The sequence below is a fragment of the Monodelphis domestica genome, chromosome 5, assembly GCF_027887165.1.
Source record: "Monodelphis domestica isolate mMonDom1 chromosome 5, mMonDom1.pri, whole genome shotgun sequence".
Taxonomy (NCBI): Eukaryota; Metazoa; Chordata; class Mammalia; order Didelphimorphia; family Didelphidae; genus Monodelphis; species Monodelphis domestica.
Window position 1 is genome coordinate 257,380,268 of NC_077231.1, and position 15,687 is coordinate 257,395,954.

The 15,687-nt window shown below is 33.2% G+C and overlaps 1 protein-coding gene across 4 annotated transcripts in view; it reads left to right on the plus strand.

Moving 5' to 3' along the window:
• Nucleotides 1-15,687, plus strand: part of ODAD2 (outer dynein arm docking complex subunit 2) — a 216,251-nt gene that overhangs the window by 32,068 nt on the left and 168,496 nt on the right. For 2 of the 4 annotated variants that reach the window (XM_007504821.3, XM_007504818.3), the window contains exons 2-4: nucleotides 734-905; nucleotides 3,702-3,815; nucleotides 6,774-6,921. In XM_007504821.3, the coding sequence (XP_007504883.1) occupies nucleotides 820-905; nucleotides 3,702-3,815; nucleotides 6,774-6,921 (348 nt within the window). In that variant the 5' untranslated portion in view covers nucleotides 734-819. Of the gene's footprint in view, nucleotides 1-76; nucleotides 99-209; nucleotides 471-733; nucleotides 906-3,701; nucleotides 3,816-6,773; nucleotides 6,922-15,687 lie in introns of those variants that run through there. The other 2 variants (XM_007504820.3, XM_007504822.3) reach the window with 2 other exon arrangements.

Sequence of the window (15,687 nt, forward strand, 5' to 3'; positions counted from 1 at the left end):
TGGGAGATTCAGGGGAGTGACTGGATGATGAGGTCATAAGGGGTATAAAAGCCTTGTACCAGAGGTTCCCTGTGCTTTTGCCACTCTCTTCTAGGCAGGTGGGTTCTCTCTTGCCCAGATGCTCTTGTTGGCCCCAGGTCTCTTTTGACCTGCTTGTGCACCTTGGTGTCCTTTTAGGTTATGGAGGGGGTCTACTGGCTAGTTCTGTTTGTCCTGAGAGGCCAATTAATTAACTTAAAAATTAAGAAATATTGCCTCCCAAGAATTTCAGTTGTTACAATGGGAACAAATTGTTCTCATCTGCCCATCCTCTGGGGTAAGTTTTCACATGCCCAGAGTAGACACCCCCAACTCACCTGTTTTTGGGGTTTTGAAACATGTTGGTGACCCTCAACTTGGCTTAACCTATTCACCAAGGTGGTTTCCTGATGTGTGGCCATTGTACCTGCTACAGCTTCGAGGAGCCATAGGTGAGAGCTGGGTGGCAGGTAGACTCCAAATGATGAAAATAGCCCTAAAAAGGGTTAATTAAGCAAGCTCTCACACCAGATGTACTGGTCTTTTCTTTCAGCTTGTTCAGTTATTACCCAACTGATGGACATCCCTTTAACTTGTGTTTTTTTTTCTTTCATACAAAAATAATCCAGTTTTATAGAAATTAGAAATATTAATTAATATGATTTCATATTTCATGGGATTTAACTAAATGTACTTTTGTTACTTTTTAAAACAGGATATTTCATTTCTTGAAGACAAAAAACGGAAAAGAAGAAAGTTACCTATGAACCTGAAATAGAAGAAGCACCAAATGCTTCAAAAATGTCTGTGCCTATAGAAAAGTCATCGGACAAAAAACGCATAGCTAGGAAACTAGAACCCAGTTTAAAATGGATTTCTACGTCAGAGTAAGTAGGCACTTGGCTTTTTTCCTCTTTGGCTGGGGGGTACAACATATACTCCTTTAAGATTACATCCTAAAATCACCACACACTTGCCTAATTCCCATTAATTGGTCCATTTATTACTACTGAAATACATGGCTAACATTCCCACCTTCCCCATAGTAAAAAGTGGTATCTATTTTTTCCCCTGAGTAATTCAAGTTGAAAAGTCTGTTATTTGTCAAAATACCCTGTTTGTTATATACTCAGCACAGTAGAAAGCACTTTGGAGGGAGAAAGGAGGGTGAAACATAAGATAGTCTGTTCCCATCAAGTCGGGGTTCGTGGGGAGGGAGAGAGGCTAAATCCAACACATATAAAATGGATCCAACACACACAAAGAAACCAAGTTTAAATCAAAGGAACTTCTGTTAGGAAGCGCTGATGGGAGAGAATGCTGGTAGGATTGGGTCCAGGTGAAGTTCATTTGGGAGAGCTTCATAGAGAAGGTGATTCATTAGAAGAGTTTTAAAGAAGAGCTGGTCAGAGGGATGGGGAAAAGGCTTTCCAGACATAGAGGAATAATAAGTGTGCAAACTTAAGAGGTGAGAGCAAACAAAACATGGACTAATCATAAATAGGTTAGCCTGCATCTGAATTTATTTATATATTTGTTATTTGTATATTGATTTATATAAAGAAAAATGATTAAGCAGAAAAGGGGTAGAGGGTCTTGAAGTCTATTATTATATGAGCTAAAATTGAAGGTGGGAAATAATTGAGAAATACATGACAAGCATCGAAGGATGGTTTCAAGCCAAAAACCTCTTTTTAGATTGTTCCTGGAAACTCTTTGGTAGATTTAAGAGAAGTAACATGTTAGACATTCCCATCCCATAGAGTAAACTTTTATTTAGCTTTTGTTGCCTCAAAAGTATGAGTTGAGATTGACATAATATTACTACAACTACCATTACTTTTACTACAACTATTGCTGCTACTTCTAATACTATTACCACTTCTACTCTCCTGTCTGAAAAACTCACCCTATTCTCAGGTCTTGGAATTGATCATAAACTCCCCTTCTCAAATTTATTTCCTTTATATTCGGTTTACAAAGGTCTTCACTGTTGCCTTCCTTTAAATAACAATTCCCTTCAATTTAGGATATTTGAACTATGATTCAACATTTCAAGATTTCTTTTATTTACTGAGTAGAATGGATGATACCTATAGACAACTAGTACATTGCTATACCCTTGCAGCTTAAGTACTTATGAATATAGTTGATTAATTCTATACTAACTAAAACATGAGTTTTTTAAAAATAATATTCTGAGGATAGCAAGGGCACATATAGCCACTTTGGCTATGAAACCCTTTAAAAATCTCACTGTGTACAGATTTTAGCATTTTAAAAAAGTGTTTTCATAAAGAAAGTTGGAGGGAAGAGACTGGAAAGGATGGATACCTTTTTTTTTTCAGTGAAAGAAAAAGTATTGATCATATCAATGTCTGAAAAAAGAATGGAATCTTTATGCTTAATGTGAATGCAGCTTCTTTTAGTTCGCAATTGAGATTCCCAGAGTAGTCATGGAAAACCAGAAGTACCATCACACCTTGAGGAACAAAGGAGAGTATTTTCCTTTCAAGGAAATTCATTTCAATCGATACCTCTCTACTCTTCTGTTTCTTTTTCTCCTACAAAATTAATATTTCTAATATACAGATCTGACCATCTCACCTCTACTAAAAATTATTTAAGTTGGCCTTTAAAGACCTTCAATATCTCTAGGTAGATTGTTGATCTATCCTTTCCACTCTTGTTTCATACTTCTACTTTAGGTAACTAGTGTTCCAATCATGCTATTCATAAAGCTTTTTCTAGTATTTTCTACAAAAGTGGTCCCTCATCTTTGGAATGCATTCCTTCTTCTATCTTGTGGGATTCTGAATTTCCTTCAAAGTATGGTTTAGTTGCTACCATTTACTTGTTCTTTTTTGATCCCACCTCCAGTTCTCTTGAAATTGATTTATAAAAAATATGCTAAATAAAAAAAGGGGAAAATAAATAAATAAAAGGGGGAAAAAACCCACGTATAACCCAGTAGAACTGCTTGTTGGCTTTGGGAAGGGAGAGGAAAGAGCTGGTGTGTATGTGTGTGTGGGATCATGAATCTGTAACCATGGAAAAATATGCTAAATAAAAAGGAAAAAATAAAGAAATAGATTTATATTTGATTATTTATCTACATATTTTATCTGTTCAGTATAGAGCACACTCCTTGAGGCAGAGATTTTTTTTTTATCTTTTTTATCTTTCCCTTCATACCTTTACCTGGTGTGAAGCATATTGCTTTTTACATAGTAGACATTTAATAAATATTTATTACCTCAAATAGAATGTTCTAGACCTTTTTCTTTCCTCCCTTAATCTTTCTTTCCTATATATTGCCTTAGACAACCAGAGTTATTATTATTATTATTATTATTATTATTTCTGGCCCTCTTAATAACACCCAGAGCATTAAAATGTGGTTGTCTTATAAAATGCTAGAACCTATCATTTTAAAGACAGACATTTTCACTAATAGACATATTAATCAATAATTATTATTAAGCATCTTCCATATCAAAGGCACTGTGTTAGGCCCTGGCAATATTAACTAACTAAATCTTTTATTAGTTTTGTTATCATTAAACGCTTAGCAGCTACATATTAGAAAGTCAGATATATTTGGTTAAGATGAAGATATTTTGCTAGGCAGACTTATCATATGTCCATTGCATGAAGTAATGTAATCAAATTAATAATTTTAGCAAAAAAGATGGAGCAAAGGAATCCCAGGATGAAAAGTCAATCCCATCATCTTCAGAAAAGATAAAATCATCATCTCCTTCAACTTCACCTGGAAAAGCACAATCTCCAAGACGGTTGGTATACTTCTTTTTTTTAAATTTCATTTTAGTATTGTATACTATTTTCCCCTCACTTATATGAAAATAAAACAATAGTTTCAATTTACTTCAGAATTTATTATAATTCAGACAAAGGCTGGGCCAAAAGTTGTCCTTGTGGTAACCCTAAAAACATTCTTCTGTAATCTTTATACCTTTTTAGTTAATTACTATAACTAGCTGGGGAAAATTGCAGAGATCTAAAATTCAAGAAGCTCACAGTACTGAAACTTTAAGATGTATTTCCAAGTCTTTAGGTCACCATTTAAATAGTACAGTGAGGTCCCAATTAGTGGTAATAATGAATCCCATGAAATGTTTGCATTAGTTGAATTTATACTGGGTATTTCCATTGGGTTGGAACCAATGATTATATTTTACATACTTATACATTTAAATAGTGTGAGTTTGAATATATGCAACTGCTTTATGGGAATAATTATTTGGACTAATCAAGATCTAGCTATGTGTTTTATTTTTGAAATCTGAACCTATTGGGTTATGGAATATTAACAAAAACTTGAAAATGTATAAGTCACATATTGGGGTAGTGGTCTTAATTCTCTACATGAATTTTAAATCTTTTATATTACTAAAATTTAGGTTAATTTATAAATTGTTCAATTTCCTTTTCTGAGAATATTTAAATTTACTTTTTCTTTTGATAATCTAAGTATTATATATTTTTTTATAAGTAGCCATGTATTTATTTCATTTTTTTCTGGCATTATTTGGTGGAAATGATTTCTAATAGTTCACTTATTCTTCATTTGTTATAAGATTTATCTCAATTTTGTATTGGCAGTTTAGTTTTGTCTCAATTTTTCTTGGTCAGATTAGCTAATGCAACCATTTTGTTTAAAGAAAATAACTATTGTTTCTATGATTTGTTCTTTGAACCACTGCTTCATTGTGAACTCTTCATGACTATTTAGTATAGGTTCAGTTTTTGTAATAGGGCCATGTATAGTTTAGAATTATGCATATTCTTTTCTATTTCTTTTTGATAGTTACCAGAAATCTAATGAATCCAACCTTTCTAAAATTGTTTTCAGGTATTTTTAAAATGAATATTTTGTACACTAAACTTCCCAACTATTAAAATTTTGTGGTCTACTTTTCCTTGTAATTAAATTTTCTTTCAAGTACTTAGGTCCTATACCATTTTGGTACAAAAAATACATACAAGTATATATATATATTTCTATATATATATATATATATAGCCATACATACATATGTATATTTCATTTTCAAATGGGTCTTTACCTATAAGTAACTTCCCTGATTATTTTTATTAGGACAGTTTTTACTGTGGCCCTGTATGAGATCATGATTTCTCCCTGCCTTTTAAAATTTAATTGAAGTACAAGAAGTTCTGATCTAGACATTTATTGTAATTCTGAATGAATGTATATTTCAAGTGTATTCCTATATAATTAGCAATTGTTGATTCTATTCCATCTGTAGCCTTCTGTTTTATGGATGAATTCATTCCATTCAAATTCACTCTTAAGATGGTTAATCATGTAATTCTATTTCTCATATCTTCATTTTTTTCTCTTTTTTTTTCTGACCCCTTCTTAACAAAGAAAAAGTGATAGAGAAGAAATATGATTGACACTAGTAATTTGTAATTGAAGTAACTTACTTATAGTCTGCCTCTCCTTTTTTTTTTCTTAGCCTGCCCCAAACCCCATCTCTGGTTCTTATACTTTCTGTTTTTTAAATTAATTTTTATGGTCAACTTTTCTAAAGTTGAATTTTTTTTGGGGGGTTGTGACTATCTCTTCCCTGTCTCTGTGCTTAAAAAAAAACCCCATTGAGTTTAATGTGTTTCTAAACCAAAACTCACTCACTCTCTCTCTCTCTCTCTCTCTCTCTCTCTCTCTCTCTCTCTCTCTCTCTCTCTCTCTCTCTCTCTCTCTCTCTCTCTCCCCTCTCTGTATCTCTCCCCCCTCTCTCTCTGTCTCTGTCTCTTTCTCTCTCTCTCATTTTCCCTCTCATTCTCTTTTTCTCTCAGTCTCTGTCTGTCTTCTGTCTCTGTCTCTCTGTCTTTGTATTTCTTCTCCCATAATCTTCAATTTATCTTATTCAGATAAGAATATGGTCATGAAATGCTTGTTCATCCCCCATTCTTTCCTCCAAGTTTGTATATTATTCTTTTTCCATACACTATTTATACAAAATAATGAGTTCCTCCTCTTCTTCCCTACTTCTTCTTTAGTGCACTCTTTTTTTCTGCACATTGTGAAAACATAACAGGTTTATCACTCTTTTAGCTTTGCTTGGATAGCTATAGGCTAGTCCAGATCATATATATATATATATATGTATATATATTATATTTATAAATATTTCTTTAGGCATTGTTCTTAATTTACAATTATGGTTATCCCTGTGGTCCTAGGCACTGCTGAACATACAATTCACTGTACTTCTTAGCATCTTCTGTTTTTCCAGGTTAATTAGCTTTTTGTTTTTATTTTTATTAGGGAAATTATATTGCATGCCCTAAGGTCTTGGTTTACTTCCATACCTATTTTCCAAAGTTCTTTCATTTACATTGCTCTGAGCAAATGAGAAAAAGTATTATTAAAAGACAGGTATCCTGTAGATATGACTTCATTTATTCTTTTTCCCCCAAACCCTTACCTTTCATCTTTGAATCAATATTGTATATTGTTTTTAAGGCAGAAGAATGGTAAGAGCTAGACAATGGGAGTTAAGTGACTTGCTGGGAAGCTAGGAAATATCTGAGATCATGCTTACTCATTCTTCAAAATTTGTATCTAAGAAAGCTATGACCTTAGAAAATGGAGTTTAAGTTTAGCATTCTGCAACAATGCCCATAATTGCTAATGCTTTATCTTGGCAACTTATTTTTATTGATATCTTATAACTCAAGGCTTATCTGTTTTATTTCATTTTTAGTAAAAGTTCCGTTAAGATAGAGGACCTGATTAGTGAAAGTTCCTCAGAGAGTGAGGAGGATGAAGAACAGCCTGGTCATGGTCAGGAAGGACAAACAGATTTACCCTCTGAATACTGGCAAATTCAGAAACTTGTAAAGTACTTAAAGGTAAGAAGAAAAATCCAGCCATTCTTTGATGGTAATGATAAAGTCATTGGGAAAACCAGTTGTAAAGTAAATCCAGTTTCTGAAATGTCCTATTTTAAAGATGTTTCTTTAAAATATGTGGGTTTATTATAGCCTTTATTATTTCAATTTGTAAAGTTTTCAATAAAATGACTTATTCTTATGTAGAAATAGCTCTTAACCTTGGAAAAAAAGTGGAGTCTGTCTCTTTGCTGGAGTTGAGTCTTTCTCTCCTCTCTCCTAGCCAAGAACCCATCTCAATTGTGTGGAGATGAGATAAAACTCAATGATTCCAAGGTTAGGTCTCCATCTTTTCAGTTCTGTGGATCTTGCACTGGCTAAAAAAGAAATGGATGTTGGCTATGATTTTCTTCTTCCTCTAATAGGAAGAAGTGATATATAATTATATATGTATAAATTATTTATAGTTATGTGATAATTATACATAATTTTCTTTAGCATTATCTTATCTGAAATTATATTTATATTCATATATTGTTTGTGTATTCTATGTAGGTATTATATTATATAATACTATAAATAGAACTGTTTAACTTCTTAGAACTTTACACTATTTTTTTAAACCTTTACCTTCTGTCTTAGAATCAATACTGTGTGTTGGTAAAGTAAGGACTAGGCAATAGAAGTTAAATGACTTGTCCAAATGACATAGTTAGGATCAGATTTGAACCCAGGACCTCCAGTCAATAGACCTGGCTTTTTATCCATGGAGCCACTTAACTGTTTCCCTTCATATATTATTTAAGTCTATTCTTGGATTATAAAACTGTACAAGCTGTCTCAGAAATCTTAGTGCCATTTTCAGCTTTAATAACTTCAAAAATAAATACTATAAACTTACAAAGAAAACAATTATTGAAAGGTTAAATATTTAAAAATTTTAAATGTTGATGATTCTTTTAAAAACTTATCTTAAGCACTGTTTTGCTATACATTGCTCTGGACAATTTTTTAACTTCATAAACACTTTTGTCAACTGTTATTCAGTGACTTTTTAATCCTAGCCTTAATATCATCAAAATAATGAGGTTTTGATGAAGACCCATTTGTTTTGACATGAATCCACAAGCAGAAATCTAATTGATAAGATGACTGAGGTGGTTAATCAAGAGTCTCTCTATTCAATAGTCTGGGAAACTGTTGCCCAGAAACTGTCACAAATACAATACATAAAGACAAGGTACCCTATCTTGTTAAGATTAAGATTAAAATATTTTTCAAAGTTCACAAAACTAAATAAGTATAAAAGAAACAAAATTAAATTTTCAAGTTTTTTGGTAAGTTTATAGCATTTATGATTCTAAAATTATTAAAGTTTTAAAATTCTCTTAAGATTTTTGTGGGAAGAGCTAGATGGCTCAGTGGATTGAAAGCCAAGCCTAGAGATGGGAGGTCTTGGGTTCAAATATGCCTCAGACACTTCCCAACTGTGTGACCTTGGGCATGTCACTTAACCCCCATTGCCTAGCCCTTACCACTCTTCTGCCATGGAACCAATACATGGTATTGATTCTAATATAGAATTTAAGGGCTTAAAATATTCTAAGATTTATGAAACCTTGTATATAATTAATAAAGACAGACAATGAAAGGTAATTTCATCACCAAATTTCTCAGCATCTGGTTTCTGTCACTGTCAATATTCCCCAGAACATAAACATATATTTGGTTCCAAAGACATCTTTCTATAACATTTACTTTCCATATTTTCTGATAATTATCTTGGTGACAGATGATTGATGACAGTCTGTTTCTGAGAACCTACCTTGGTGTGCAGAATTTCTTCATTAGCATTTTGGCTATTCCATGATGGTCCATGAAATAAGAAGGGGCACTGGGAGAAAGAGAGGGAACAAAAATCATAATGTACTAAAAATCCCACCCCTATTAGAACATATATAAGTTTTAACTTAATTGTTGATCATCTAAATGTGAGATCTTTAGCCAGTGATAAATGAATTTATTTGCCAGTGGAGGAGCTGATTCATATCATTATTGGATTTCTTACCTCAAATTAAACTAGAAGACAAGGAAGTTAACATTCAAATCCTAACTCTAACTCTGTTCACACTTCCTTTTTCCTTTTTGTAGTTTCATATGGATACATATTATATTTGTAATCCTTGTGACACAGGCTTTTTCAAGGGTGAAAATAGATTGGTACTTTTTTGGAGGATTTCTAATTTTTTGTCTTATTGCTTCTTCTAGGCATCATCCCACCCCCCTAGCACATCACTGGTAGCTTTAATCATTGACATTAACCAGCATGTTTCCTACTCCCCTTGTATGCATAGAGTTCACAGAGCTCAAATAATTATCAGAATTATTTTCAGTTAAAAGAAAACAAATGGATTTCATGTACAACTCATGGGAACTGCCAACATCTCTCCTCTCTCTCTCTCTCTCTCTCTCTCTCTCTCTCTCTCTCTCTGTATATATGATAGCTGTGCTATCAAAGAACTTTGTAAAAATGTTGCCTGTTTAATGAATTTGTATAAAATATGTTGCTATGAAGATCTTGTTATACTCAAGACCTTTCTTTCTGTCTTTGACTGCCTTGTAGTATATATCAAAAAGTAACATTTCTGTATTGAGGGATATGATCAGTCCAATTTTTTTTCCTGTGTAACACCCAGTTATAATAATAAGCTTATTTTAAGTCTAGGAGGAAATATAAACAACTTCCTAAGATCCATGCGATATATTTTGATTGCATTCAGATTTTCCTATATTTTCTTTGTGATATTATTCAAAAATCTCTAGAAACTTCTTCGGTGTCCAGTGCTATTTCATCATATACTTTTGCTTAGAGTTGTTTCTATTACTGAAGAATTTTTTAGAAATACAATTAAGGACTTTTTCAATACTCTTAGACATGAGTTTTATGAAATTATCACAGTTTCATTTATCTTATAGGTTTTTTTCTAGAGTTAAAAATCTTTTGGACTTTTTTGTGGTTCATAGGTCAGAGGAATTAATTTTTTATCTAGTTACTCTACTACCTCCTTTTAAAATTTTATTATTTTTCAAATTAATACTGTTTATTTTCTGTTACTCTCACTTCCTCTGTTGAACAATAACAATGAAAAAGAAAAAGAAAACCCTTTCAACCAATCTGTATTGTTAAATAAAGTAAATTCCTGCACTGATCTTGTCAAAAAATGTATGCTTCATTCTGCATTTTGACTTTATTAACTGTGTGTCATGAGGTTAACAGCATGCTTTATCTTTGTTTTTAGAATCATAGTTTGTCAGTTAATTCATGAGAATATGTAAGTCTTTCAAAGTCGTGTCTTTATAATATTGTCATATTATCAAATATTTTCTTGGTTCTGTTCCTTTAATTTTGTCTCAGTTCATATAGTCTTTCAAGATTTCTCTGAAACTATTTTTGCCATTTCTCATAGCACTATAATATTCCATTATGGTCATGTGTCAAAATTTGTTCATACCTTCTCCAAAGAGAAGTTTCTTAGTTTCCAGGTTTTTTTTTTTACTACTAGAAAAGGAACTTCTAAAAATATTTTTGTACATAGGAATCCTTTTCCTCTTTCTTTAATGGTTTCGGGGTTATAGAATTAGGGAGAGTATTACTTGATAAAAGGATATTTTTCTACTTTTATTCATAAAATTCCCATGGACAATATTTTTCATATTGCTAGAAAGGAAAAATAACACCTATAAACAATTTAAAATGTTACGGGTTAGGTGATCTCTGAGATTTCCCACTCAACAGGGCATGGGTTTTTGTTTGGAGCCATTTGAGAGTCAGCTTCCCTTGGTGTATGGGCATGCTCATTCATACTTTGTTGAGAGAACATGTGGAGTTCCTAATGATTGACTGACTTGTATTCAGGAAGACTTGTATTTAATTTTCAATTAAAAGCACTGATTTTCTCTCTTCTCTACTTCTCCCCATTAAAAAAAAAAGTGCAGCAGGGGGCAGTTGGGTAGCTCAGTGGATTGAGAACCAGGCCTAGAGATGGGAGGTCCTAGGTTCAAATCTGGCCTCAGACACTTCCCAGATGTGTGACCGTGGGCAAGTCATTTGACCCCCATTGCCTAGTCCTTACCACTCTTCTGCCTTGGAGTCAATATTGACTCCAAGACGGAAGGTAAGGGTTAAAAAAAAAAGTGCAGGAGATGTAAGAATTATTCAAAGTAAATCAGACTACATTCTTGAATTTGGCCAAAATGTATGTCTGAATCAAAACCCTGAGACTATCACCTTATATCAGGGATTAGGTAGCATGTGTTCATCATCTATTTTCTGGAATCATAGTTGGTCATTGAGTAGAACAGGACTATTAAAACTTTCCCAAACTACTTATGTTTCTGGTGTCCTTGCTAATGGGTAAACTGATCTCTTAATATTCTACTTCCTTCATTTTATATCAGTTCATATAGCATCTTCCCAGATTTCACTGAAACTATCCTTTTCATCTTTTCTTCTAGTTCCACTTTTCTCCCTGATTTATGAAAGTGATCTAAAATAATTGCTCTATTCTCTTCTGGATTCCATTTAGCTTTACTTCTGGAGAGCAACAAGAATTAGCAAGAGGATGTCTTCCCCTGCTCCCCTTTAGAAAAGGAAATAGTCATCTTGGAGTAGAAGCAAATGGAGATAATACGTGTTGCAATTCTTTCTGGTTTCGATTTATACAAAATATCTTAAATGTAGATTTGATCTTATGCTTGTAATAATAGCAAGACTGTTCCTTTAAAGGCACAGATTAATTTGACACACCTCTTAATATCCCTTGGCTCTCTTTGGTTACAGTCATGAGTCATATTTGAAAGCCAATCATGTAACAAAATTCTACATTATTCATAGGATATCAAAAGTCAGGCTCACAATTAACCAGGGAGGAAAATTTCCAGTTCGGAAAGGAAATAGCATAATAGGAAAATAAGTCAAGAGGATCCTACCTTTGCAAGGTTGTCCTCTCAAATTTTCCCAGGGATAGATCTCTACTTTTGCCACTAACATTTGACTTAGTAATAATCACACCAGAAATCAGAACTCAGAATATTATCAAAAAATAGTAACATAAGATTTTACCTCAAATACCAAAATTTCACTAATCACAGCTTTTTGTTATTATTTAGTCATTTCACTTGTGTCTGAATCTTTGTGACCCCATCTGGGGTTTTCTTGGTAAATATATTGGAGTAGTTCACCATTTCCTTCTCTAGCTCATTCTATATATGAGGCAATTGAGGCAAACAGAGTTAAGTGACTTGCCCAGTAAGTGTCTGAGATTGAATTTGAATTCAGATTTTCCTGACTTCAGGCTCTATTTACGGTGCCAAGTAGCTTCCCAATCATAGTTTAAGTTTGGGTTATCATTATTATTTCAAAAAAGAGTTTTCATCATTATTATCATTGTTATTATTATTTCAAAAATTAATAATTGACAAATACAAGGATACTTATCCTACAATTATAAATTAATAATAATCACATTCTGGAGCTGCACATATTATATGGTGAATACATGATATTTCACACAAGACCCCAGAAAGATTCTGGCCATTGTAAGCCTCCAACCTGTATTGCTTATTAACCCCTAAGGCAAAATTGAAAACTTTGAATCTAAGATTTTGGTGCTAAACTGGCTCAAAGATGTAACTTTAATACATGTTATTTATTAACATAATAATTTCATAATTTTTATGAGTAGAAGTCAAATAATTTATCTATTATAGGACAAAATATCTCATTAAATATTTAATGGTTTTCAAACATTTTGTCCACATCCTTTTAATACTCAATTCATAATCTAATAGCATCCAAATGAAAAGTTAGTTTTCTCACCTTTCTGATACACTAGTATCCTAACTTTCAAAATGTAAGCAAAAACTTAAAAGCACAATACTATAATAATACTATGCATTCAAAATATGAAATAAACTTAATGAAGTCAGATGATATCAATTCAGTTGAATACATTTCCAAATGATCTTACATAATCAATCATTCATTTTATTGCTTTTTGGCATTATAAACTATTGCATTCAAGAACAATATATTATATTTATATTTATTAACATTTATATACTGCCTACCATGTTCCAGGCACTGTACTGAGTACTTTACAATTATATCATTTCGTCCTCAAAACAACCTTGGGAGATGGGTGCTATTATTATCATCTTTACCAATTTGGAAATTGCAGTGAACAGAGGTTAAGTAACTTACTTAAGGGCACCCAACTAATGAATTTCTGAGACTGGATTTGAAGTTAGGTTTTCCTGGTCCATACATTTCCCTAGCATATTGCTTTAGTGCCAAATAGCAAATGTAAATTCTGATTTTCCTCATCTATGCTAATAGCAGAATGCATCTCACTTTAAATGAAACCACATAATTTTGTTTTGAAACAAATTTTGACTAATCAAATCTGGGTTATAATCAATAATGGTAATGTTCAAAATCTCAGTTTTTCTAAGAACCATTAGGTTCCAACATCCCAAATGTCAGAGCCCATTGCTTTCAGTTAACTCATGTTCAAAAATAATTGTGACATTCTCACCTTCCCATAACATTTTTGATTCCTTTAGAATCACCCAGTAAAAAAAATCAGTTCCTTTGTGTTCTTATCCTATCCCTACCTGCATACTTTAAGAGGATGGTAAGTGCATGCCTCACCTTTTCCCAAGGCTTTTCAGTTTTTATCTAGGGAAGCCCAAGGTGAATAATAGGGAGAGGATTCACATGGAAGGTAGCATTCCCATCCTCTCTCCTTTGGAGGTCATGTGGTTATAAGGATTTAGATATGCTCTTTGAATGGTGTGACAATGAAAAATTCTGAAAGTCTGGGTTCTGGGTAGGAAAATAAATTTATTGATCAGGCTAGCAATTACCCATTAAATTAATTGCTCAGTAGTCTCTCTTGGTGATCAAAGACAAAGACATTCAGCATCTTGAGTCATTAAATACCATTTTGGAAGGTCATTACATTACAGTCCCTTCTTGATTCCTTCATGGTGGTAATGGGAGTCATACCTGGTCATAAGATTCTCATAGCCCTTGGTGATCTAGATGGAAAGATCAGTAAGGTCTGGTTAAATTTTTACCTCCATATCTCATATCAATGGGGGACCCAAGAATGCTGTCCTGTTGCCTGCAGAGGTATTTGGCTTGAGCCAGTTCTTCTTATACCAAACAAGATGGAGCTCACAACCTTTGTCCCAATTTAAAAGATGCTATGGAACAGTGAATATAAGAGAATGTCAGGACAAAGGAATCAAGAAAGAGGCTTGAAGTACAGACCAAGACTCAGTTATACAAAACATTACATAGAAATTGAAATAATACATTACTAGAAATAAATGTTCCCACTGGTCTTTAAGGACAGAGTGTTATTATTCTACTCAAATAATTTCACACTGCAAATTTACTTCTTAGAGTTTCCATTTGATCAGTGTAATAACGTGATAAAATACTATCTGAAATTGGTAACTGGTATTTCTCTAAAAGTTTCTCAAATCCTCAGTGGAATTCCAAATCCCCCCCTTTTTTTTCAGATCCTCCATTTATACTCTCAGGGTAACCAGAATTCATCTTTCTTTAGCTTATTACCATTCTCTACTCATCCCTACTTGTTTAAACTTTCTCTCTTCTTTTTCTTTTTATACCCCTCCAGTGGACTTTGATTAAAGCCTTTGTTTCAGTTATGTCTGACTCAACATGTGACAATTTGAGGTTTTGTTTGCAAAGATATACTAGAATGGTTTATCATTTTCTTCTCTAGCTCATTTAAAAATGTGGAAACTGAGGCAAATAGGGTTAAGTGACTTCCCCAAGGTCACATAGCTAATAAGTATCTGATATCAGATTTGAACTCAGATCTTCCTGACTTAAGACCTGGTACTCTATCCACTATACCACCTAGCAGCTAGTTAATTAAAGCCTAACTAAATTTGAAACTAACCTTTCATTTTACATTGATTCTTCATTAATCTTTACCTTCACTCTTTTCTTAAATCCCTCTCATCTTATTTGTCAATCATATGCTAGCCAAACCTCAAAAACAATCCAAGATGTTTTAGCAGTGACAGAAATCTTTAAATCATAATTTGGAAAATTTCAGTAAAGATATTGCATTTCAGTTACAAATTTTAGTCTCTAGTTTATAATGCCACAAATTTCTACAAACCAGGAAAAAGATTTCCTTCCTTTTCTTCATCTGTCTTTATTTTTGCAATCTCCAACCTGGTCAGTGTCGTGAAGACAGAGAGGAAGATATAACCATCAAGTTTTTCCTCTGTATCTCCCACTGAATGCCCAATCAGAAGTCACTGAGAATCACTGGTTAATATTACCGAAAGCTCAGAGAACTGTCCTGAGACTTCACTAGCCTTTCCCACCCTTCTAAACTCCCTGTGCCGTCTCACTACCATTCTTTTTCCTTTTAAGTTCTAGGTTTTTCAAGCTTGACTTAATATTCATGGCTGATAATAAAAGTCCCATATTTATCCAGCCAATTTGTTTCTCATCATTATAAACCGTGATTACTGAGTTTCTTCTATAGTGCTGGATATTCCCTGTTAAACTGGCAATTTCCCCTCCTTTTCCTAAGCTTTTAATAGGATATCTAATGGGGAGTCAGCAGGGGGCTCACTCTGCGCTGACCTCTTACTGGTACCAGTATCCCCTCAACCTTTGTTTCTGGGTAACCTCATGTTGGTTAGTAGGTATATCTACCAAGTGCCCTTTCCCCC